The sequence below is a fragment of the Microchirus variegatus genome, assembly GCF_963457635.1.
Source record: "Microchirus variegatus genome assembly, chromosome: 18".
In the NCBI taxonomy this organism is placed as follows: domain Eukaryota; kingdom Metazoa; phylum Chordata; class Actinopteri; order Pleuronectiformes; family Soleidae; genus Microchirus; species Microchirus variegatus.
Window position 1 is genome coordinate 20,595,293 of NC_139819.1, and position 24,852 is coordinate 20,620,144.

General features: G+C 38.5%; 2 protein-coding genes across 4 annotated transcripts in view; one reads left to right on the forward strand and one right to left on the reverse strand.

Moving 5' to 3' along the window:
- Positions 1 to 190: 190 nt before the first annotated feature.
- Positions 191 to 12,954, reverse strand: fbxo21 (F-box protein 21). Of its 3 annotated transcripts, none has more exons than XM_083904757.1 (12): positions 12,708 to 12,954; positions 12,154 to 12,289; positions 10,300 to 10,394; positions 10,057 to 10,178; positions 8,631 to 8,777; positions 7,383 to 7,519; positions 7,145 to 7,281; positions 6,274 to 6,453; positions 4,857 to 4,989; positions 3,392 to 3,582; positions 3,138 to 3,295; positions 191 to 1,253 (listed from the first exon to the last, which is right to left on the reverse strand). In XM_083904757.1, exons 1-12 carry the CDS (start codon positions 12,929 to 12,931, stop codon positions 1,015 to 1,017), a joined length of 1,899 nt encoding a protein of 632 aa, XP_083760883.1. In that variant the 5' UTR covers positions 12,932 to 12,954; the 3' UTR covers positions 191 to 1,014. The 3 variants fall into 3 exon arrangements, with proteins under 3 accessions (XP_083760883.1, XP_083760884.1, XP_083760882.1); XM_083904758.1 differs by having other exon boundaries at positions 7,383 to 7,501; positions 10,300 to 10,409; XM_083904756.1 differs by having other exon boundaries at positions 10,300 to 10,409.
- A 536-nt stretch (positions 12,955 to 13,490) lies between these two features.
- Positions 13,491 to 24,852, forward strand: part of nf2a (NF2, moesin-ezrin-radixin like (MERLIN) tumor suppressor a) — a 33,767-nt gene continuing 22,405 nt past the window's right edge. Inside the window, exons 1-4 of the mRNA XM_083905074.1 lie at positions 13,491 to 14,090; positions 15,225 to 15,350; positions 15,475 to 15,597; positions 19,244 to 19,327. Coding sequence (XP_083761200.1) covers positions 13,977 to 14,090; positions 15,225 to 15,350; positions 15,475 to 15,597; positions 19,244 to 19,327 — 447 coding nt within the window. The 5' untranslated portion in view covers positions 13,491 to 13,976. The remainder of the gene's footprint in view (positions 14,091 to 15,224; positions 15,351 to 15,474; positions 15,598 to 19,243; positions 19,328 to 24,852) is intronic.

Genomic DNA, 24,852 nt, shown 5'->3' on the forward strand with positions numbered 1-24,852 from the left:
CCACAGGGCCATAATATCCTCCAGAATTATGACCTAAAGGTTTGTCGTTTGCTGCCGGCATCTTGGAAAAACATCTGGCATCCTCATTGCTCTAAATCCATAAATCCTGTGAATCAGGAACCTGCTGATTTCCTGTTGGTTTACTGTAATAATTTAAAGAATCATGATGAGACAGAGAGAAGCAAGTAAAAACTTGTGATTCTTTATTTCTCTGCATGTCCATTGAAACACCCTCTCTTGAGTCAGTAGGGTCCTTGTCATCGGTTCTTCTTTTGTTTTCTTTCATTTACAGTTCAAAAACACTGATGATCCATGGCACCTCTACATGTATTAGTATACAGAAAAAAAAAGTATTCTAGAAATGTGAGTGGGTCAATCTTGATTAAAAGATGAAGATGTAAAAGAAAAAATACATTTACAAAGTTTCTTGTGGCACTGTAACCAGAGGGTTTATAGACTATATAAAGTGGGATTCTGTGACTGGTGCTGGGTGCAAGAAGGTGTGGAGAGGGGTTGGGGAACTCTGGGTAAAGGCGCATTCCTTGGTTTTTACATAAAGGGAGATGTACAGCACCTTGATACTCACCCTGAATACACATAGGACATTTGACCCTTTGTTTTGTGGTTAGATTTACAGATTATGAGGTCATTGGGTTGCACGAAATGATCGACCCCAAAATGAACTGTCATCTAGGTTATTGTTTGTGATTTTTCTCAACACACTGATTGGATGCATACCAAAGCAGAACATTGACAATCTGAGCTTTTTCTATATTTTACAGATGCTGAAATAAATATTTCTTGACAGGAAACTGAATTATGGTCATGTGATTGGCGTCGCGTGATGTTGAGACGCCAAGTGGCAAAATCACAGTCTTGCTATCAATCGTCAGTTTGTCTCTTTTTTCAGTGAATATCCGCAATAAAGAAGCAGCTAAATGGATGGTAAATGGAGAATGGATGAACGGTTACTGCTCCGTACGGCTCAGGATGATGTTGGTCTCAGCTGCTTTGCTACATTGCCATGGCTTGGTGCGTACTTTGGTCAGAGGCCAGAGTGTGATCTTGGTCACCAGAGGTGGTCAGTCTGCGATAAAGCTTCTGCACCGTGCCCAGTGTTTCCCTCGTGTCCTCTGGGTATCGAGCCTGAAGTTCCTCGTTGGCAACATAGTGAGTGTCGGCGAACTCAGAGAAGTAGCGACCCACCTCCGGGTGGCCGATCTCTAGAGGGGCTGAGTGGGGTTCCAGGTTTTCTGAAGAACAAATACATGCAATGAGGTATTGATCATGGACACAGCTTTAGATCGACTAAATTCTCAACAAAGAAACATACACTCCTAGTCATGACCTAATTGCGAAATAATAGGACAAAAATGGAGCCAATTTTTCAGTTTTGCTTGTTGTTGGTGTTACTTTTGTTGTTATCTTCATAGTTAAAAATTAAAGCATACAAATGTCTGAAACAACCCTTAAAGGGAACATATTATACCCTATTTCTCCAAGTGAACCTAGTTCCCTGGTGTCCTAAAGAACATGTCTGTGACATGCTTTGGTCAAAATACCATAAGGATGAAGCACCACAGCAGTTCAACCACCCTGCCAAAACAGCCCTGTTCAGAACGCTCTGTTTAGCAGTATCTCTTTAAGTCCACCTTAAAAAAAAGTAAAACAAAACTTAAGTGACAGGAAATGACATCAGCCACAGAGGCTACTGGGAGCTAACAGCACTTAGTATTTGGAAAAGTAATCATTTGCAGGCTCTAGCAGGCACACTGCTGTCATATATAACATGTATCCACTTGACAGATAAATCCTCTGAGGCTGGACGTTTGTGTAGGACTCTGTGCTGCACTGTGGAGCCAACAATAGAACGTTTTGCTGACCTCGCGGACTTCCAGTTTATGGATAAAGTTGCCCTCGCCAGCACTCTTGTGCGTTTTAAGGAGCTCTGCGAGACAACAATTCCAGAAATGTAGCGCATTGTGACGTCCCAATGAGTGCGGAAGTCAACATCACATGTTTTATCTCCTGTACTTAGACTGAGGAGGACCACAAAAACATGAGTGAGTCATCTTTTTTCACACTTTGCTGACTGATAGGGCATCCAGAGTCCAAAATAAAAGGATTTAAATGATTAAAAAGTTGATTTTGCATAATATGTCCCCTTTAATACTACTTTCAGTCACAGACAATAATAGTTTTAGGGTTATTTAAGCGCCTCATTTAACTACTTATTCATGTCGATACATTTTATTTAATAAACATAACCCAGATAAACACAAACACGTCAACAAAGTGTACATCAGCTGATAGAGAAGCACAGCAGCAGACACGGCAGATAAATAGATTCCTATTCATCACACAAACCATTACTTATACAAAACCTGATCAAACTGACATTAAAATATTCAGCTAATCGATTCAATTAGTTGACATTTACTGCAAGGCAAACAGAGTAGCAGGGATTATCAATACAAATCCCTCTGTGGGTTTGTAAGGTGAATGATAAAGAAAGTTGTGTAACAGCAGAATCAGCAGAGTGAACCATTGACAGGGTAATAAACAGTACAATGAGGAGATGTTTTAAGTGGGGGATATTTATACATCACCAATGAAGCTTATAGGCATGGTTTCATTCACAGTGAGCCATATTATTATTATTATTATATTATATAATAATAATAATGACCATCAGTCTTATTAAAGCCAGGCTATTTTTTGGCGTCATTGATCATCAATTCCAGAATCAACTGATCTGACAAGAAACAACACTTCTGCACCTTTTCTAGACTCTGATACAATAAACCTTTCCATAGTCACCAGAAAATAAATGATTATACATGACAAAAATCTATATTAAACAGTAATCAGTTAACTTTATTATTGCTATTATTGGTAAGTCCATATTACAGTGACTCACCACTTAATCAGTCTTAATGACTGTATCAGAACGTATGTCAGTATATTAGATTGTATGTATAATTTCATACAATTTTGGCAAGAAACAGAGGTGCTTCATAGATTACTTGATAAGAAACTGAGTTGATAGCTGACATGGTATGGAAGCATCAAAAGTGTACATTCTAAAAAGAACAATTAACCAAAAGGTGTTTGTTGTTTGATTTTGACATCCATACCCTGTGCTGCGTAGCGGCACGTTCCATCCTGCACCAGGACATTGTAGAATGGCTGGTTGGCCCCGTTAGACAGCTGGTGGACCCTCATGGTGGTGATCCACTCCTGACTCATGGTGCATTTGGGATCCCAACCGTAAATCACGCAGTTATAACCTGACCTGTAGGAGGTGGTGCAGAACAGCTGATTATGTTAGAATGGCTTGTATAACATAGAGAGCACGAGTGCTGCTGTTCCACATCCTAATATGACCCACCTCTTGTGTTTCATGATGAGGCCAACCGAATACTGAACCTCCAGGTGTTCTGGAGTGCTGCGACTCTTCATCTCAGGTGCCAGTGGATGCTTCTTGTGCTGGATGTGCTCCAGCGTGTGCTGCACCAGGTAACCCACTGCTCCATGCTGGGAGGGATCTAATGCCTGGATGTGCTGCAGGATATCAAGCACCTGGGAGAGGACAAACATGAATGGACAATGTGTTGACGTGACTTTGTGACAGCATAATATCTCTTTCATATTATGCTGAATTTTCTCCAGCTCAATGCAGAAAAGACAGAAGTTATTGTTTTTGGTCCCAAAAATGCGAGGCTTGAGGTCAGTGACCAACTTGACTCAATGACACTAAAAACCACTGACAAAGCCAGAAATCTTGGTTTAGTTATGGACTCAGACCTGAACTTTAACAGCCACATAAAGACCATCACTAAATCAGCCTATTATCATCTCAAAAACATTGCACGAATCAAAGGATTTCTGTCTCAACAAGACATGGAAAAACTTGTTCATGCATTTATTCTTAGTAGGTTAGATTATTGTAATGGTGTCTTCACAGGTCTTAGTAAAAAATCAATCAAGCAGCTGCAGCTTATCCAGAATGCTGCTGCCAGAGTCCTGACCAACAGTAAGAAAATGGACCATATCACACCTGTCCTTAAATCATTGCACTGGCTCCCTGTGAGTCAAAGGATCGAGTTTAAAATCCTGCTACTAGTCTACAAGTCGCTGAATGGTCTTGGGCCTAAATACATGTCAGAGCTGCTCATTGATTATGAAGCGTCCAGACCCCTCAGGTCATCAGGGACAGGTTTACTCAGCGTCCCCAGGGTCAGAACCAAGCAGGGCGAAGCTGCATTTAGCTTCTATGGTCCTCACCTGTGGAACAAGCTCCCTGAACACCTGAGGCGTGCACAAACTGTCAGCTTGTTTAAATCAGGGTTAAAAACATTATTGTTTACTGCAGCTTTCTAATATTACCAATTTTAACCACTTTAACTTTCCTTTTTAATGATTTTAATAATTTTAAAATAATGATTTTAAATTGCATTTTTTTGTGCATGATTTTAAGTTGTTAAATGTTTTAAATTGTTGATCTTAAATTGTTTAATGTTTTAAATTGTTTTAATTTCATAATTGATTTTTGAATTTATTGTGCTTAAATTTCAAATGATTTTATGTTACACTCATTTCTGCTTGATTTTAAATTGTTTGATGTTTTAAATGGTTTTAATTTCTTTACTTGATTTTTTAATTGATTGTGTTTTAATTTCAAATGTATTTCCTGCCTGTAAAGCACTATGAATTGCCTTGTGTAAGAATGGTGCTATACAAATAAACTTGCCTTGCCTTGCCTTGCCTTCACATGTACAGACAGGGTTAATACATTGAAATATTAATGTTGCAATAACAAAGTTCTTCTTAAAAGCAGGGTTAAGTGTTATTACCTTTTCTGGCCAGATGCCCAGGTGGAAGTAGAGGCGAGCTTGCAGCAGCAGGTACTGCACATTATCAGGGTTGATGGTGAGGTAGAGGTCCAGAGAGTCTCTCAGCAGCTGGTAGGATTTCTCATTGCCTTCCCTGAAAAGAATGGTAGATGGTGGTTATTGGTATAATATACCGATAATCCCAAAACTAAGTCTGAGATGCACTTTTTAAAATAACATGCTATTATGCCAGGGTAACGGTTGTTATTGGAGGTGAAAACACATAATTTGTTCCATGTTAGTCACGACAGAGCTACGTCATTGTAAGCGTCTGCATATACTGATCTGTTCTAGACAAATTAGGCCTCGATCGTCTCTCCAAAAACACATTTTACATTAGAGGCACACACAACCCTCTAGAAGTACTGATCTGTTATGATCTATTATTAAAATGTTTGTTCTCATCTGAGCCAAGGTGCTATTCTGGCCAGAGAAGACAGACAGTTTAAAAGAAGAGTGAAGGAAATCACCTTCATTCACCTGGAACAACCGAAGACACCTTATCAGTCTCCTACAATGTTGTCCTGAGCTCTCTTAAAAGAATCAAAAACCCACTTACAGAACCACCAGGGGTTAAATAACCAGCACTGTTTTACACTCACAGACAGTTTTCCATCTCCCAGAAGCCACATTAATTTTTTTTCACTGCTGAAGAAGCCTTTTGACTGAACATATTCAACTTAACTCAACAAAATCCAGCAGCCTCCAGCTAATTACTGAATATACATATATATATATATATATATGTAGTTATTTATTATTTATTTATTTTTTAAGAAAAGAGTTGACATTTTTTTTTTTTTACAAAAGTTGAAACATTAATTTAAAAAAAATATATAAATATTATCATTTTTAATAAGACAAAAGTTGAAACATTACTTTTTTTTGGGGAAGAAATTTACAAAGGTTTAACGTTGAGCTTGATGATGAGCTGACAATTTATTTGAATCAGGTGTTTTTGGAGCAGGGCAACATCTAAACAATGGCAGGGCAGTGTTCTGAGGACCAGGGTTGGGAAGCACTGACCTAGATGACCAAGAACCTTTTGGGCCTGCATTTATCCGTTGTCAAGCCACCAATTACCAGAAAAAGAATGCAGAAATCCAGGGATCACAAATGCGCAGATGAATTTGTGTCATTCTCTCCAACCATTACCCATATGAAAGCAAACATGCTTTGTAAATCACACCTGCTTTTGTATGTTTTTTCCATATTTGTGCATGATACTAAACTATTGTGGCAGGCAGTCTGCAGTTCTTCTGCAGTATTTTAGTACATACCAACCACGTCATTTGTTTTCATCAAATGTAGGGTTGGACAGTAACATTTAGTGCATCTGCCCCTCCGTGGCATCAGTCGGCTGATCACTAACTCTTACCCTCTCTTGCCAATGTTGAGCAGGTTTCCCACCATCCTGAGGAGGACCTCTGTGGTACTGATGGCACTGTAGTAATCTGCTGTCACCTGGTGGCCAATGAGGTACTCGCACTCCTTAGCCGTTAACTGCTTGCCTTTCCCAAAGGCGTCAATGTAGACAAAGTCATAGATGTCCTCGCTCCTGTATGAGAGAAGTTTAATTGATCTTTTAATGTATTTATTGAATACATTCTGAAGCAGATAACCAGTCTTGTATATATATATTATACAATAGAATAATTCTAAAATGAATCAGCTGCAGGTCTTTGTATGTTTTCACCAGGATTTTCATTATAGTGAATCGGAGACACACAGCAATGTAATGAGTGTTATCAAACTAATGGGGTTGTACAATAGTGTAGCATTACTGCTGATGAACAGTGTGCACAATGAGTTTCAGTGTCAAATGTCAATAAACCTGTATTGTATCATACAGTACAAGTGGATATGGCAACATACAGCAGTGGGAAAATAGTGGATCATTCAGTTATTGTGCAATTTCAACAGAATGTGGGACCAGCAGCATCTTCTGGGCTATGTTTACTACAAGAACTCTTCTCATTGAATAAACAGTTGAATGAGAGGCTCAAAATACATGAAACCTGTTGTTGTTTGTGAATAAAAGTAATGTTATGTTATAAACAGTATGACGGAACCAGTGATTGTTCAAAGATGTGTGTGATTGTTTGAAATACTGAAAGACCTTCAGTGAAGTTTACTTATTTATTTCCTGCCCGCAAAAGAACAACAAAATTCCTATTCCTATGTATCAAGAATAACATAAATGAATCAGAGGAATTTGCACAGATATATTCATTGGTTTTCAACTGTACCCTCTTGGTTTCTGGCACCAACGTAGCAGGAAGTGATTCGGAAAGTTGACAGGTTCCAGTTGAACACCCAGCTTCCGGGCAAGTGTCATGTAGAGAACAGAGAGGCTTATGGGAATGCCTGTGTGGCGGAGTAGCACCTACATTTCAAACCAAGTGAAATGAAGAGTTAAGATTAAAATAAGTTGTTAAGGAATGATTATTTCAAAAAGCTTGTGACTGAAATGGCACATCCACATACCTGATGGATGTACGAGTTGAGCGGATTATAGTAGTCAAACTCATTGCCTTTGTACTGAAGCTGCTCATATAAGACTGAGTTTATGGCACAAACCACCTGTCTCTGGAGGTCCAAGTCTTCTATAACAAAACAGTCACCTACATCACACACATAACAATTAAACTTCATGATGGATTTGTTGAAAGGTAAGTGGAGAAGCTGACACAGATGCACTGTCACTGCCTCACAGAGTGTCTAGTTTGGTTAGTCGGGGCCAGTGAAGTCAAAAAAAGGCAAACTTTTTGAGAAAAAGACATGGAAATAATAATATTTATGATAATATTTCACATAATTTCACATTAAAATGTATTGTTTTTATTTAAGAAAGAAAATATATAAGATAATATTCACATTTAAGAAGCTGAAACAATCAGAAATCTTGTTTTAATCATGAAAAAAGCTTCAAACCGATTATTGATTATCAAAATAGTTGATGATTATTTTAGTAATTGATTAATAATCCATTAATCGTTTCAACTCTAAACTCATAAGTTGATATTAAGTGGCGGGCCACATGCAATTGATTTGGGGGCCACAAGTTTGAGACAACTGCTTTGAAGGAAAAAGGATAAAGTAAAAAGTACACACGTCCCTTCAGTGTTCCTTAGGAAGCTACACTCTCAACATTCGTGCATATGGTGTTACCCTTTTTTCAATAGCTAAAGGCAGGACAATGATTACATCACCTCATCTGAAATATTTCATGTCTTAATTAAAATGGCTCCAATGAAGAGGATTTGCAGATATTATCAGCGACACTTCTCTGTTTCCCATCAGAGATCAGAGAGTTCTTGTTCCCACTTGTGGTCTGGGATGAACAGCTTTCTTTGTTCCCAGAGCCAGGGGCTGTGTGTGAAATGCAGTTTATCTTGTGGACAAAAGGGCAGCGAGCAGGAGAATGATACTGGCTCAAACCAGAAGCCCAAACTGAGCTTATGCAACTGAAGCTGGCAATAATTTTGGCATAATCAACTCAGGGGTCATTGACTGTAAAAATCGAATTTTCTTAAATGTACCTACTTTATAAAAAATAAAATAAGATATTCAGTAAAAAAAAAAAAAAAAAAAAAGAGACTTTGCCCACATTCCAATGTGTGATATTGACAATTCCAACAAGTTTACATTTAAGAAAGATAAAATCAACTGTGTCCCCCTCAAAAAGCCCCCCACAATTTTCCATTACAAGTTTTCCTACTTTTAGGAGCCCACCTTGAGCGATGCGCAAGGTGGGGTGAGACGGATTCTTGATTCTCAGCATCTTCTTAACTTTCTCTTTGATCTCATCCAGCTGAGCAGATATGCTCTCCAGTGTTATGTCAGCCAGTGGGTTACAATACTGATCCACCAGTACAGCACCTGGAGGGCAGACGACACAAAGAGAAGGAAAGCGATACGTAAAAGAAAACGTTAAATGACAAGCTCAAACGTAACAAAATTAAAGGAATACTAAGCAGCGAAAATACACCTTCCTGAGAAATCCAATCAAGGGGGAGAGCACAAAGAGCAGCGACTGATGACTGTTTTCATTATTGATAAATCAGTTAAATACTAGTGCAGTGCCCGTAGGAAATATGTATTCCTATAGTGGGAGCTGAAGAAGATTTTTCACTTATGGCAAAATGAGTGTGTGAAAGTTGGATGTACAAAGTGGTGTAATCTTGGTGAAATACCCTGTGATAATGTAGACAATAGCCTACTGGTAACAAACCATGTTTGTTAATGTATTGCCACATATCATAGCCAAGCCCAACAGTTTTCATTAGCCCAAATAGCTCGACAATTGAAGATTTTTGAATTCATTTGCGCAGGCTATTCGCGACCTGTAGAACATGTGTCCATTGTGGCCACATCCATGCATTTTTAAAACACTCACTCACAATAAATACTATAAATAAAATACTCATCAGTTCTTAAAGTCATGAGGTTGTACACGATGTCTGTACAAAAGTAGCCTGGGAGGGACTGTGCTTACTATGAAAGACAATCCTGACGGTGCTCCCTGCCTGGTGTAGAAAATCAAGGATGCACACCATCAGGTCAAGCTCAACTCATATCCAAAATCTTAGGTCCATCTGACTAACAATCAGTGAGATATGCCCGTCACAGACACACACACAACTTGATAATAGATATATTTTCCTCACCATTTTCTGCAAAATCTGTTTTCTCATATGTCCAATATGTTTTTCAAACCTCAAAACAACCATGTCTGCAAATGTTTTGCTTTTTATTTTTTGTCACACACAACAATCTGACAGTAACCACACTCAACTTTCAATTTAGTAATTGATCAATAATTGATTTATTATTGTGTCCTACATGTGTCTGCTGTGCAAAAGTCGTGTCCCTGATACTGTATGCAAATACACACAGAGGTCATTTTTGGAGTGAATCAAAGCAGCACTCCCGCAGCTCTACTATCAAAAATGATTTGAAACATTAGGGAAAAAAAGGTAATTGCGAATCTGCAGTGGGACATAAGCTGAGGAGACAGCCTTTAATGCATCCTGAGGAAATATTAGTGTGTAATAGAATGTGTGTACATGCATCCCAGAGCACCTCTAAATGTGGTTGGTACTTGATCTGAAAGTGCCATCACTTCACTGTCAGACCACTCAGGCCGATGATTCCGCACCTTCTAGGGGGGACTGCTGCTCCACAGGCTGTTCCAGGAACATCTTCAGACTCCTCAGGATGTTCTGCTGCCTCAGGAAGTAAAGGATTTTCTTTGCATAGTACTTCAAAGTCAAGCTTTTCCTATTGATGGGAAAACAACAGTGGAGACAAGTTAATCACAAAGGTCTCAGGGAGGATTGACAGGAGATCAACACCCAAAGCCATGCATGACAGCAAAATGTGGCACAAATGTTGCTGTCACCTCTTGTCAGTGTTGAGTATGAAGAGGAGCTCGTCTTCACAGAAGTGCTCCGGCATCCCGAGTGACTCTATCTCTGCAAAGCTGTCTCCGAGCACCTGGCCAACGCAAGGCTAAGTTACAGATCTCTGGGTTAGTTTGGTGCTTGGAACACACGCACACACTCACCACTCACACACACCTGTTCCTAGTGTACATGCACACACAGTCACAAATAACACGGTGTGCATATTCACAGAAACAATTAATTTTTATTTTTAAATTATGCACTTAATGCAATTAATATCATAAAAGTAAAAGAGCTGGACAATGAAACAAATCATCATTACGGGTGTCTAGACTGATATAGTGACTGAGTAAATATAAATATATGACATAACACAATTTAATTATGATTCCAGCTCCCTGAATTGTAGACACAATTTGTACTCTGACAGATTTTGTGATTATAACATCACGGATGGGTTTATACATAATGTTATTGCGCATTGCAAGAAAAAGTACTCACAGTAACTTGAATATGATACATTTCCATTCTTGGAATAATCCTGAATAGGGGATATTGTTAATATTTCACTTAAGGGATTTGAAAATGCAGTCCAGCTTGCCAAACATACAGTCATAATGATTTATTTTGAAGGGTTAACTCCCCATGACCTCGTGTGGAGGATAAATTGGTAAACAATGAACCAATTCATGTTCGGTGTGTATAATGTCACTTTCAGAATTGTCATGGAACCCAATTTACACCCTTTCTGCAACAGGATTCTCTTCAAAATAGTTCAAAATAAATCAATGTAATGTTTGAAAAAAAAAAGAAAAAAAAAAAGACATTTTCCCTGTGATTGTTGAAAGACATCTCAGATGAAAACATGATTGTAGTTGTATGCTAATGAAGATGTTTACAACCACAAATACACACAGATGACATTTCTCATCTTTAGCTGATAATCTGATATTTATGGAACTCCATCCATCCATCATCTACCACTTTATCCTGCACTGGGGGGTCGGAGAACATGCAAACTCCTTGCAGAAAGGCCCTTGTTCCAACCAGGGCTCGAACACGGATCTTCCAGCTGCAATTACGGAACTTCTTTTTTATATAATTTAATCATAACAGCCTTCTACCTTTTTATCTAAGCTCTAGATAATTTCAATAATAACTAGAATGCCTTTCAGTGGGAACTGCAGTGTGCTTGCTCGGGTGCATTTCACTAATGTGAGCCCGATGATGCGTGGCAGGGCAGAGCTGCACTTGTGTCAGTAAACGGTTAGATAGTGTAGGGGCAGTGACGAAGGTGTACCATTGCCTGGGTGTGGTCATGTAAATAACTCTGTGAAATATCCATAAAATTAGATTTTTTTTTTTCAGATGTGCTTCCTCATATTGGAGTCCCGAGTTCATGTACAAAGTTTGGTTTCGATACGTGAAAGCGTTCCTTATATATGAGCTGACTTCCTGTTTGGCGGCTACGCCACTGATTTCGTCTGGCTGTGACGGGCAAATGCTTCTGAAAATCAAAAATCCTTCCTTCTGGTAACTTTTGTGAGGCTTGGTCCAAGGATCATGTACGTCAAGTTTCGTGAAGATCGGACAACATTTTGTGACCTGTGAAAGTTTAGTTTCGCCTTCTATTCAATCCAATATGGCAGAAGAATGACAAGGGTCAGTCACACTATCTTCAATTTCCACACTACACCGGTTCCGGCCGGACGTTCCAGAGTTGGACCAGTGGAGATATCTCAAAAGGTCTAGGAGCAGTAGCTGACCAAAAATATGCCTGACAGGAATAAGACTTAAGAAGGACAATAGTGTGCTGCCTTTCAGCAAGCACACTAATAAGAATGACTTACAACTTCAGTGAAGAATCTCTTTGAGATTGATTCCACCATCCTTAAGATTTGTATACCGACTCGATGGCGTGTTTTGTATTCCTTGAGCCAGTCACAGCACTCATTCTGACGGTAAAACCTCTGCAGTCTTGGCCATCTGTTGATGGAAAGAGTGTAAAAAGACAGAGTTGTCAAATCAGCCAGGAGGAAGGCTTTGATTTTGGCACGAGTTGTGAACTTCTGCGTATCCAAAGCTGAAAGCAACATTCAAGGTCATGTAATTTTAGCTGCTCTGGGTTAAGCAGAGTTGAACTCGTAATTGCGAAGATTTAAAAGCTTCATAATAGTCTGCAGAGGAGCAGTTGCCACACGCCTGTCTTCACTGTGAATTAGGTACATTAGCACAAAGTCAATCAATGATAGCTGTCTGTCAGTTTGCAGCGAGTGAACTAAACAGACTTTGAGCAAATAAATGACCGTTTTGGTCACTGTTGAGACCATGGTTGGACAAATATACATAAACACGATCGGACAAAAGCCAACATTCGGTGGATATGCTACAAACCAAATCCTACCTGAGTTTGTACTGGTGTCCCCAGACCTTTCCCCTTCCATGACAGACGTCGTGTAGCCGCTTGCAGCAGGAGGAAACGTTACAAATATCGATATGTTGGAGAACAGGGAAGCACAGGATATGTTCGAGCAGCTCGCTTGGCAGGTCGGTCAATTTTTTGGTTTGAGGGTCGCAAATAATCCCATTTAGACATTGTTGACCCTCTCCGGCAACAGACGTCGCCATTTTTTGTGTTTACTCGGATTACCTCATTGTTCAGACCCCGCCCCCATATGGCGCAGGGGGCAGGGCTACAGGCGGGTCATGTGAGGTGAAACGGCGAGTGATTGGTTGATCGGGAGAGCGGAAGCTGTGCTACATTCAGGCTCATCAGGAATTCTGGCATTTTGTTTGATTAATTGTTTTATGTCTTCTTCAGAATACATACAGTTGTTAAGAATAGAACAGAATACTTAATATATTGTTAAGAATATGATAGATCGATTTACTATAGATGAACTACCAAATTAGTCAATATTTAAACTCCACATAACAGCTTTTGTTATGTGGTGTTTTCCCAATGCTTTGCGTTTTGCCAATACATTAAATAAACCAACATATGTCAGACTACTTGCTGACTATCAATTATTATAATAATATTTTACTACCAGATTATTGTGTTTGTACTCTGTCTGGTTAATTGTTATTACAAACTTATGCACAGCACTTGAACGCACCATAACTTTATGGCCAAAACAGCTAACAATCGGTTAGCAGCAGAGCAGTTAGCTAAAGCTTTGTTTCCTGCGTAGTGTGAGCCAACTTGCCTCAACCTGTTAGATTAACAATTTAATACGTTTAACTCCGGAAAAAGATAAAGCTTTTAAAGGTTTATGTCTATTTACCTAGCGTTAACACCAGCAACAAGCCGAGAGTAGATCGTTGGCTGAAGTAACTAGCTGATAATAACATTTTCTTCGGTAGTTAGCGTAAAGTAACGTAAAACTCTAGTAAAGTATGTAAAGTTCGGGAAATAATTACATGTCTGTAAAAGTAAGTAATTCAACTTTACATACTTTTTTCTGGTAAGCTTCGACAGCTGAACGAGGAAATGTATGAGAACCTGGTCAGTCCCATGTACTGCTGCGTTTATCTTCTGATATCATTGCCAACATTATGTATTTCTCTGAATCTCTAACACAGAGTTAAGCATATGTAAGGCCGTACAAGTGTAGTCAAATTAGAGAAATTGAAATACTTTGTATTAGTGAATAATATCCATCCATTGGCCATGGCGAGTGCCTTCGCTGCAAAGATGGGATTTAACTCACTGTTGAGGAAACAATCCAGGACCTTCAGCGTCAGGATATGCACGATGGAGTCAGACTTGGAGTTCAGCTGTGAGGTGTGTATATGTCGTACAACTTGGAATGACTTGTGCTCAACTTGTCACAAAACTCCACAGATTATAGCAAATCCACATTTATGCTACTAAGGCTAGACACAGTGACATGGTTTGCATGTCTTTTAAGTCTCTTGGTTGTAACAAGTGGTTATTTTTTACAAGTGGGTTGTTGCCTTTCTTTCATCTTGAACCATTCTGGCCATTCTCCTCTGACATCAACAATAACTGCTGCTCACTGGATATTTTTTTCTGTAAACCCTAGAAATGGCTATGCGTGAAACTCCCAGGAGATGTATGACCCCCCCCCCCCCCCCCCCCATTGTGATGCTCAGTTACAACTAAATCAGTTCATCCTAACCATGTTGCTGCTGTGTGACTGACTGACTGTATGTTAAGATGAACAAGCACTACAGTGCAGTAGTAACTACTCTTCGATTTGTGGTACTTTTTAAACACTAGATGGCAGCAAAAAGCTATCAAATTATTATTTTGGTTTATCTGCTCTGCACCACCTGCATATATTAAAATGTATTTCTGTCCTATGCAGCAATGGAATCCGGGAAATTATTCAGTGCAGTATAGGCCTTTGCTGGATGTGTGCATCACCCTGCATTGTCAACATGTCATCTCATAGCACATTTTGTTTTGCCTTCCTACAATGTCTTTGAATAAGTATATGACTTGGGTGGTGATAAACCAAAACTGAAAGGCACTGAAATTACTTCCAGATACCATCTCTGTACTTAAAGGGAGGAGCCCCTGCCAAAGTTTACAGTTGGTAATAATTACTAAGAGCAGCATAAATGTTAGTTACATGTTTCTATTTTTTGAGCTGGGCACATAATTGGATTCAATTTGGGTTTTGTAAATAGCATTTATAAAGGGATAGGCAATTCAGCCTTGCATGGGTCTTTTTGATTGCCATGGAGTTGATGCTTTCATTCCCATTTAGTTTACCAAGATTAAAGTCTCTCAACTGTAACTTGAGAAAGCTACAAATTATGTCTCCCAGCTTCAGACCAGTGACTGAATTTTCTCAAATATGTTTAATTGTTTTAGCAGCCCATTTCTACAACATTATCTGTGTTCATATTTGGACACACTGTTCAGCATTAAACGATATATATGTTGCAGGTCAAGTGGAAAGGAAAAGACCTTTTTGACATGGTGTGCCGCGCTCTGGGACTAAGAGAGACATGGTTCTTTGGCCTCCAGTACAACATCAAAGACACCGTTGCTTGGCTGAAGATGGAGAAGAAGGTAAGTGATTCTACTGTTACACTGGATTTTGTTAATATCCACAAGATACGTAAACATTGTTCATATAAACTGGATAAAGCAGCCATCAAGATGAAAAAAACGCTTCTTCACTTCATTGTTGCAGGTTCTGGATCAGGAGGTGCCAAAGGAGGAGCCAATCACCCTTCACTTCCTGGCCAAGTTTTACCCTGAAAATGCTGAGGAAGAGTTGGTGCAAGATATCACACAGCATCTCTTCTTCTTACAAGTAACTATTCCTAATATTATTCTGTTTATATCAGATCATATTTAGACTTTTGTTATATTTAAACCTGAAATAGACAACCTCTAATAATATACACAAGCTATGTTATTACTGTGCAAATCACATCTATTACAGTGTTTACAGGGTACAGTCCATGTAGATGGACTGTACCCTGTAAACACCAATTGGAAAATTAAGGGCATGACATACAGTACATCATTTTTGTGTTCCTATCTGATTCACTTATCAAGCAATTAAGGGAAGGGTAGTTTTTACATTATTATTCTAATTTTCATTCAAAAAACACATTTAAAATAATTGCTGTTTGATTTGTGCAGAAACAAAGATATTTACTTCAATCTGTAGAATAAGATGTGTATTGGTCAAGACAATAATGAATCTAAAAACATTTCAACACACATTTTGGCTTTAACAAATAGTGCTCCTTGATGTTGAGATATACTGAGCAAATCATATATTATGTGTTGTCTTCTTTCTCCACTGATTTTTAAGTTATTTTTAAAAAGGCTCCCAGGTACAGTACACCTGAAATCCACCATGGCGAGTGGGCAGACTCTTAAAAAATGTTTACTTTTCTTGATTGTAATTTCCCTTCAAGAGTGCTGTGTTTCAGGCTTTAGAATCTGGTGTTTTTTCTTTCAGGAGCTTGATTAGTTTAAATGGATGCCGGAGAAAATAGGTTTCTGAGAACGCCAGACGTGTGTTTTATGCTCTGTGTCTGTGACTTCTTTACTCTTCTGAAACCGACCCAGTGCCAACAGGGGGCATGTGTCCCCTACACTTCGAGTTTTCACTTTTCTCCCTATCTTGATTGTGTGCAGCCATGTGGAATCAATGTGCAACATTTTACCACTGCCTTTCTCGCTACACAATACTCTCCGGGGAATTATTGTGGAGCCTGCCTCATCACTCTGCTCGCAAGAGATTTCTAACTATGCTCCCACAGTCCAATACGACCAGCAGTCGCATTTATCAATCACAAGTTAGGCTTGAATTGCTTAGTTATTGGCCTGCTATTATTCTCCATGGAATGCTCGTCTTCCATAACATACCCTTCATGTCCAGCCTGTTGCGCTGGCTTAGTTATGTGGCTTAGTGAGCGCCCTGCTATGTCTATTAAAAATATCCATCTGTGTTATTTGTCTGTTTAGAGCTAGGCAGAGCAGTTTGTTTATTTCAGAGTCAAACCATTCTCAAAAAAGACTACAATTTAAAGATAACTTAACAGTTCAAATGATGCACAGCTACATCGGGAGAAGAATACAAATGCATAATGTCTCTTATTACCTGTCTGCTAATAACTTTGCTCTCATTAATTCACTCCAGCTCCAGCCATGATTAAGGGCTGTCACCTCTGGCTCCACACCTTTGTTAGTTCGAAACACCAGCAGACAGCATGACTGCCTATGTAAATGTTAAGGTTTGAAGCATTAAATTGCCTACTTATATTACTACTACTACTACAGCAGAAGCATCTTTGCCCCAAGAATCTGACAGGTCAGCACACTGTACCAACCACTCTGACAAAATTAAATTGCGTGGCCTTACAACCCAGCTTTATGCTCTATATGTAGTTCTGCATGTTTGGGATTTAATTCATTTGACAGGTGACAGAGATTAGGAAAAGACACCTGGCGAGAAGCAGCACACAAATCTAAAACAAGCTTGTTAAAGTGGATTTCCAACCATAATAAGAAATCATATTATTACTGTCATCTCATGACATTTAAGGCAACACATGGAAGAATGAACCATTCCTTTCTGTAGTAGGCAGGATGGCTCGTGTGGTGAGTTGGTTGGCTTTTTTTTTAGGTTGCTTTACAGTGCAGGCAGTTGTCAAAGCTACAGTAGTGAGCTACAAGCTAATCAGCTGACAAGCTCACTCATTTATTTAACACTTCATCCTCACTAATTTCTTGCTACGCAATGCTGCCTCACACCACTGCCACTGGCAAAGCTTTGTTGCCACCCCCCTAGGATCCACCTTTAAGAACTTTTAAGAGTCTGACACGCTCAAAATTCTAAAATGTCTTGCTTGGGCTCACCCTTGTATGGGGGTGTCCTTCATTGTCCTCCCAGTTTGGCGTGGCATGCTACTTGGCCAATCCAGGGAGCATCTGAATAAATTGTTTAGTTATGATGAGAGTGTTTCTGATCAAAGTCTAGTACTTGATTTATGCTGAAAACCTATGACAGAATGTTTGCCCTATACTGTGAAGTGAAGTATGTTGCCAACCCTATCTGAGTGGAGTAAATTCATAATAACAACACAAATTCACAACGCAATTCTCAAAACACAGCTATCCCGGAGGTACAACAGAAAGTCTAAAAATGTGTGTCACTTTCCTTTTATTATCATTTGGAGGATTTATAGGACTTGATGTCATGGTGTTTTCATGGTGACTTGCAAGCTGATATCGTTGGAGCAACTTAATGATCATATGAAATACTGTTGGTTAAAGTACGTAGTTCTTGGCTCAGTGTCTAATTGGTCCCCGTGTGACTATGATAACTTAAGTCTTACAATATTTACTTGGCAGACCCCACCAAAATGAGCAGGAATGAGTGTTGTGCAGCTGTGGTAGCTGGGAGTTTATTTATGCAGTTTGCAGCGTTGTTGTGTGACTCTTGAAAATTTGAGCCTGAAAACTACATTTTAATTGAATTCACTTCAATGAAGTAAAAGTAAGGGAATAAAGTTCTGCCTTATTTCGTTTCAGCCAAGTTAGATCACCTACTGTACTACTGGAAAAGCCTTTGCCACCATTAATTATTGCATTAACAATGATGTAATGATATACATAAAATGTATTTCCCCCCCATTTTAATGGAACACTTCAAAAAAAATATGGGAAACATGTATGCAGTTTTAAAGAAACAAAACTGCTTCTGTTGTATGAGTTTAACTGACTGAACATTTGGGATCATCTTTTAATCACATTATTCCAATCCATATACCAAGGATCACATAATTTGACAGACATAAAAACAACAACGCTTTAGAGGCTTTAAACTCGAAACTAAAGACAAAAATGAGATGTCCTGATTCATAATGTGAGTGAAAGTCTTTCTCCTAAAAACCCAGGTGCAAGGTCTTTGCATGTCACAAATAAACTGCATGAAGCTGTGAGTAATTCTGAAGTGAATTTTAAAAAATCTGAAAAAAAAAACAACACTGAAGAAGAGAGGCTTAGTTCAGGAGATACAATTTTGCCCACTCCAGGACAGACTTTGGAATGTCGCTTTGATAGTCTGAGGAATGTCCCATTTCTCCAGCTGTGCATATTTGTTTATGTACATATTTACACACATTTTTTTAATCATGCATTCTGTTTGGTTGGATATTTAGTTGTGAAAGTGAAACTTCAACCTCGGTCTATAAAAATAGAAGCCGCAATGTCAAAAATATTTGCTGATGTGAACAATTAATTGACTCATTCATTCATTGACAGATTTCAAATATATTAATAATATCCAAATAAGTCACATGCACAAAAAAACACCTGACCGGAATACACAACTGAACAATTAAGCTGCATAATTAATCCTGAATTGATTTTTTTGTCAGAAAGGTTAAAGAGGAATTGAACTAAGTGCCCAAAGATGATTATATTTGTTGACTCCTCAGGTGAAGAAGCACATCCTGGAGGAGGAGATACACTGTCCACCAGAGGCATCTGTGCTGCTGGCCTCCTATGCTGTCCACGCCAAGGTTAGTGCTGTCAAACACCATCCATCCTTTCATCCACTGATACAGTTAGGTCCATAAATATTTGGACATTGACACAGTTCTCTTTATTTTGCCTCTATACACCACTACAATGGATTTGAAATGAAACGAACAAGATGTGCTCTAATAGTACACTTTCAGCTTTAATTTGAGTATTTACATCCAAATCAAGTGAACGGTGTAGGAATTACAACACTTTCTATTATGTGCCTCCCACTTTTTAGGGGACCAAAAGTAATGGGACAATTGACTGAAAAGCTATTTCATGGACAATTGTGGGCTTTTCCCTCATTATTTCATCTTCAATGACACAGGTAAAAGTTCTGGAGTTGATTCCAGGAGTGACATTTGCATTTGGAATCTGTTGCTGTTAACTTTCTATATGAGATCCAAGGAGCTGTCACTGTCAGTGAAGAAGCCATCATTAGGCTGAAAAATCAAAACAAACCCATCAGAGAAATAGCAAAAGAAAAGTGAAACTGTACCATTAGAGCACATCTTGTTCGTTTCATTTCAAATCCATTGTAGTGGTGCATAGAGCCAAAATAAAGAGAACGGTGTCAATGTCCAAATATTTATGGACCTAACTGTATGTCTGCCTGTCTTTGAAGCCATCCATTCATCCATCTTCTACCGCTCCACATAGACAAACAATCATCACACTCACACCTATGGTCAATTTAGAGGGTCTAATTTGCCTAATCCCCAAATCTGCATGTTTTTGGACCGTGGGAGGAAACCTGGAGAAAACTCACACACACGGGTAGAGCATGCTAACTCCATGCAGAAAGACCCTTATTTCCGAACAGGTCACAACCCAGGTCTTTTGCTGCAAAGGCAAGAGAGCTAACCACAACACCAACCCATTTTATTTCTGAGACACTTTTTTACTTTATTTGTGGAAATCCACTTCACATTGCAGGTTAAAGCAGGGGCCTCAAACTCAAAATGACCTGGGGGCCAGTGAACTTCTAGTCTGGTCAGGAGGGGCCGGGTCAAGTTAAAAAAGTCCAACAATTTGGGGAAAATTGACGGTTTAGTTAAGATTATATCTTGATAATCCCTCATGCTGTTGCAATTAGTTATATTGAGATTGAGATTGGACACAATTTCAAAGTAAAAGTGTTTGTTTTGATGTATAGTTCACACAAAAAAACTATTTATGACGCAAAGTTAATCTGTAAATAACAAAAACAGGCGGAATTAAAAACTAAAATTAGCACACAACATGTAGACAATTGTATATAAGCTTATATATAATTAAATGTTGAATTTCATCATTTCAAAAAAAGTGTAGGGCTACAGGACATCGACCTCAACTTGAAGTCTTCCCCCATTGCACCATATAGCTAACATATTCTACTGTATGTATCAGGTTGACACCAGGGTAAAGGAAGTGTGATAAGAATCAGTAACAGACTGTTCGTACAGGATGAAATCAGCCCCAGTAAGGAATCATTGTGTCTAGTAACAGGTGAATGTTGTGGGAGGCATTTTTACTTGAATGTTGTGACTTGTGAAGTTGGAATAACTGGCATTAAATGGTGTATTTATCTCCTATTAAATGATCTAACACACTGACGTGATCTAACAGTAGATGCAGCAGTTTTTTTCACATCATTTATGTACCTAAACCTATGGATTCACAGATATCTACATGTTTCACCTGAGGCATGACTGTTGTAATCGTTTATATATCTGATCTCTACCCAGGAAACATACATTATTAAAGGTACAATTGATCCAGAATTCATCCAAAGAGCACACAATCATTGGCTACTTTTGGTACCAATGTGTTAAATTGCCATCAGTATTTTATGAGGTGCAATGTTCAAACCTATGGCTTGGGTGCTTGGGAAGTAGTCTTTTTTAGGTGCTGCTCTAAAAAGCAGAAACACCTCACTGTTTGTTGAACCTGAGAAAATACAATAGCTACTGAAGGATTACTTCTGTGCTTGTAGCTTTTTACGCTCATATTTGTAGCAAGTGGCGAGTGACCAAGTGAAGGAGTTTGGTTATTGTGGAGTCTTTTAGGTGGAAAAAAAGTTCCAGTATCATCACACCTACACTCTTAAATAGAAATAAGGGTTCCAAAAGTGTTCTTCTACACAGGCTGAGGTTCTACCTGGAACCATTTGCTTCTAAAGGGTTCTTGGTAACACTAATGGTTCCAGTAAGAGCCATTATCCAGAGAACCATTTAAACCCCTTTCCTGAATAAAGGGTTTTAAGGGGTTCTTGGTAACACTAAGGGTTCTTAACCAAAAAGGGTTCCTCTATGAGGACAAGCTGAAGAACCTTATATGGTTCTACTTAGCTTTTTTATTTCTAAGATTACTGTACGCGCAACATAAGGTGCTGTCCATGGTTCTGATATAATACATAGAAACTGGCATCTTTGTCATTTATTGTGAAATGAGTCTGAAAACAGGCTAAACAATATACATGTATATTTAATTAAAAGTCAGCTACTTCCCTTTCTGTGCCCTGATATATACAATAATAAATATTATACAGAAAGTTACTTATTACCCTGAATAGCAAATATGCAGTATGTTCAGTCGTCCATAAAAGCTGTCCATCCCAGAGGTACAACCAAGTTCTGACCAGAACAATGTTGGTTGAATGCATAGCATAATGAAAAAGATCTAGGGGTGTGTAAATTAGACAATGTAAATTATTGTGAATGTGATATGTAAGTCAATATCATCAAAACCTCTCTTTTTGATAAAATAAATATTTAGTTTGTTTTGTAAAATATATTTTTCAATTGATTTCAATTGACCTGTTCATTGATTTATTTTTAAACACCATCTTTTTAAGTTACCTGGAGTGTATGGAAATCACTTGACAGGATAACCCTCCACCCTTGATAAACCTCTTGCAGTTTCGGTGGTTTTGGTTGAAGGATCCCATCTTTCCCCAAGCAAAAAGATACAGGGAGTGAGGTACAGCTTTTTGACAGGCAGACAGGGTCGAGTGAGACTGGAGCACTACCTTAAAGATTTATCCAAGAGCCCTTGGAGACTTTTCTTTCCCATGCCAATTTGCAGGTCTCAGACAAAGCAGACTATGTGGATCAAGAAAAACCTGCAAATCACCTTAAGACTTATGCGCTTTGCTCTTGGCCTTCTCCATTCTTTAACAGCTAAATTAATTAATTAAGTAATGAAAGTTTCACACCACAATCTGTTTTAGTTTATGGTTCACATTGATTATTGAGCCAGTGTTAGTGAATTGGCATTATAGAGGGGAGACAGGTACTGGTTTAGCAGTGCAGCTGCAGAAAGAGTTTTGGCAGACTTTTCCTTTCTCCTCTTCTCATCATGAGTTGCTATTACACTGAACTACTATGTAGTCTGTGAAGCAGAGTGTATCCCAGAGTGGGATCTACTTCAGTACTCTTGCTCATCTCTAATCATTATTATACCAGTCTGAAGATAGAATTATGGAGGGAGAACAGGCATATTCCCAAAGACTTTAATGTCCTACACTGTGACTCATAGCTGCAGTGTGTTCAGTATAGATAGTAGCACACAGAATCCATGTGTGTAATCCGGTCAGAGCGAGAGAGATTATAGTATAATTCACAGCAGCTATAAAAGCCACCATTACCTTGTTTGAGTTACGGAGTGCATTTGAATAGAAGGGATACTAGATGTGTATGTGTATTCTTGTATTTGTGACCTCTTGAGAACCCTTTCTGGCATAAACACTGACCTTGTGAGGACCAGTTAGTCCCCACGGGGAGCAAAACCTGCTCCTTGTGAGGCAGAATCTCAGTTCTCAGGAATTGAGTATATTTAAGCCTGAGATTTGAATTGTGGTTAGGTTAAAGTTTGGGTTAAACATTCACTGGTTATGGTTAAGGTTAGTGATAAGACTTTGTTTCGGCTGTCTAAATGAAGTCAGTGCAGTGTCCCAAGGAGAATAGCTACGCAAACCTTTATATATTTGTGTGTGTGTGTGTGTGCGTGCGTGCGTATACGCATGTCCTGAATGAGAAGCTATTCCAAGGTGACAGTCGATCACAAAAAATAGTAAATAAATAAATGATATTATATTGTTTCTTAATGGACACACACATTTCATGCACCATTTCATAATATAATAATATTACCATATGTTATGTAATATAATGTCTTTTATATGTTACCTTTTATATATGATGCACTGTACTGTATGTCATAATGTTTGTATGAAGGTTATTAAAATCACACATAATAATTTATTTAAATGCTATAATGTACCTGCCTAGTTGGGTTTTACGATCCATCAGACTTTATCAGACACTTATCATCAAACAATGTTCATTCACTTTATTATGATATATTATTAAGCATTCAACACCACCATTTTGTCATAGATTAATCTGATTAAGTAAGTTATTTGGTCTATATATACAGATATAAAGTTACATACGGAAACTGTTATTCTTACAATTTAATTTGTATATTATTATTATTATTATTATTATAATATATATTATATTATATATTATTTTCTAATATAGAGCCATCGTCAATTTTTGTAGGGATTTTTCATGTGTAAAAAACCAACAGTTCATTCTCCGTGCCTCTGAAAACGTGTTTCATCTCCTCCTGCTTTGTATTCTGAGCGGCTAGAGCACTACAAGAAGGCATAGTGGATAGGAAATTTGAAAAGACAGCCATTCTGTTGTGGAAAAATGTAGTGTGTGGAGTTACTTCGGTATTGTCATTGAACAGAGAATGTGGTCTACTCCCTCAGTAGGGAGTAGTCCCCGAGTAGTGACATTGAGATCTTTGTCCAACCAAGTGGGGAGGGATATAACAAACTTAAAGGCATTAATGACACTTGTGGGAGTCCTTGTCTTTAAAAGGATGCTTTAACAAAAAGACATGTGCCCTAATGAAAGTGTTGAACATTTAATAGGGCAGCCGCTAAGTTACAGGACGACTGAGGGAAAAAGTCCTATTTCGACTATGTTAAGATTTGCAACAATATCAAATTTTATTTGGTTATAGAGTGTATTTCATGGCTAGAAAGGAGAACCCTGTATTTCTCACTATTGTGCTGTAAATTGATTTTTCTTCAAAAGTGCCCGGAGAGTGTGCAAAACACATTTCCTAGATGTAGAAAAGGGGTTTATTGAACAGAATATATCCATTAGTCAGCAGTCACTGTTGGGCTGCTCGCGATAATGTTAAGTGAAAATATTGACACATGGCTGTCCTTTGAGAATCGATTTTCACTGAAACTTTGGGCTTTTTTGAAGGAATGGGAGGAACTGTTTTAAATCAGAAAGTGTCTGAGAGTACTGTTCCTGTCAAAATGCCACCCTGTCTGTGTGTGAGCTGAGTTCTAACTCCAGTGCATATGAGATCAATTAAATTGCATTTGCAAACAAACAGACTAAATGAGGGAGTAGGAGCTGTGAGGATGGGAAACTGAAAATATCTAATTAAATGGCCCTCAGCTTCTCTATTATGTGTGTGGTTCCAGGCGTTTTAGTCTCTGTGTTGGGCT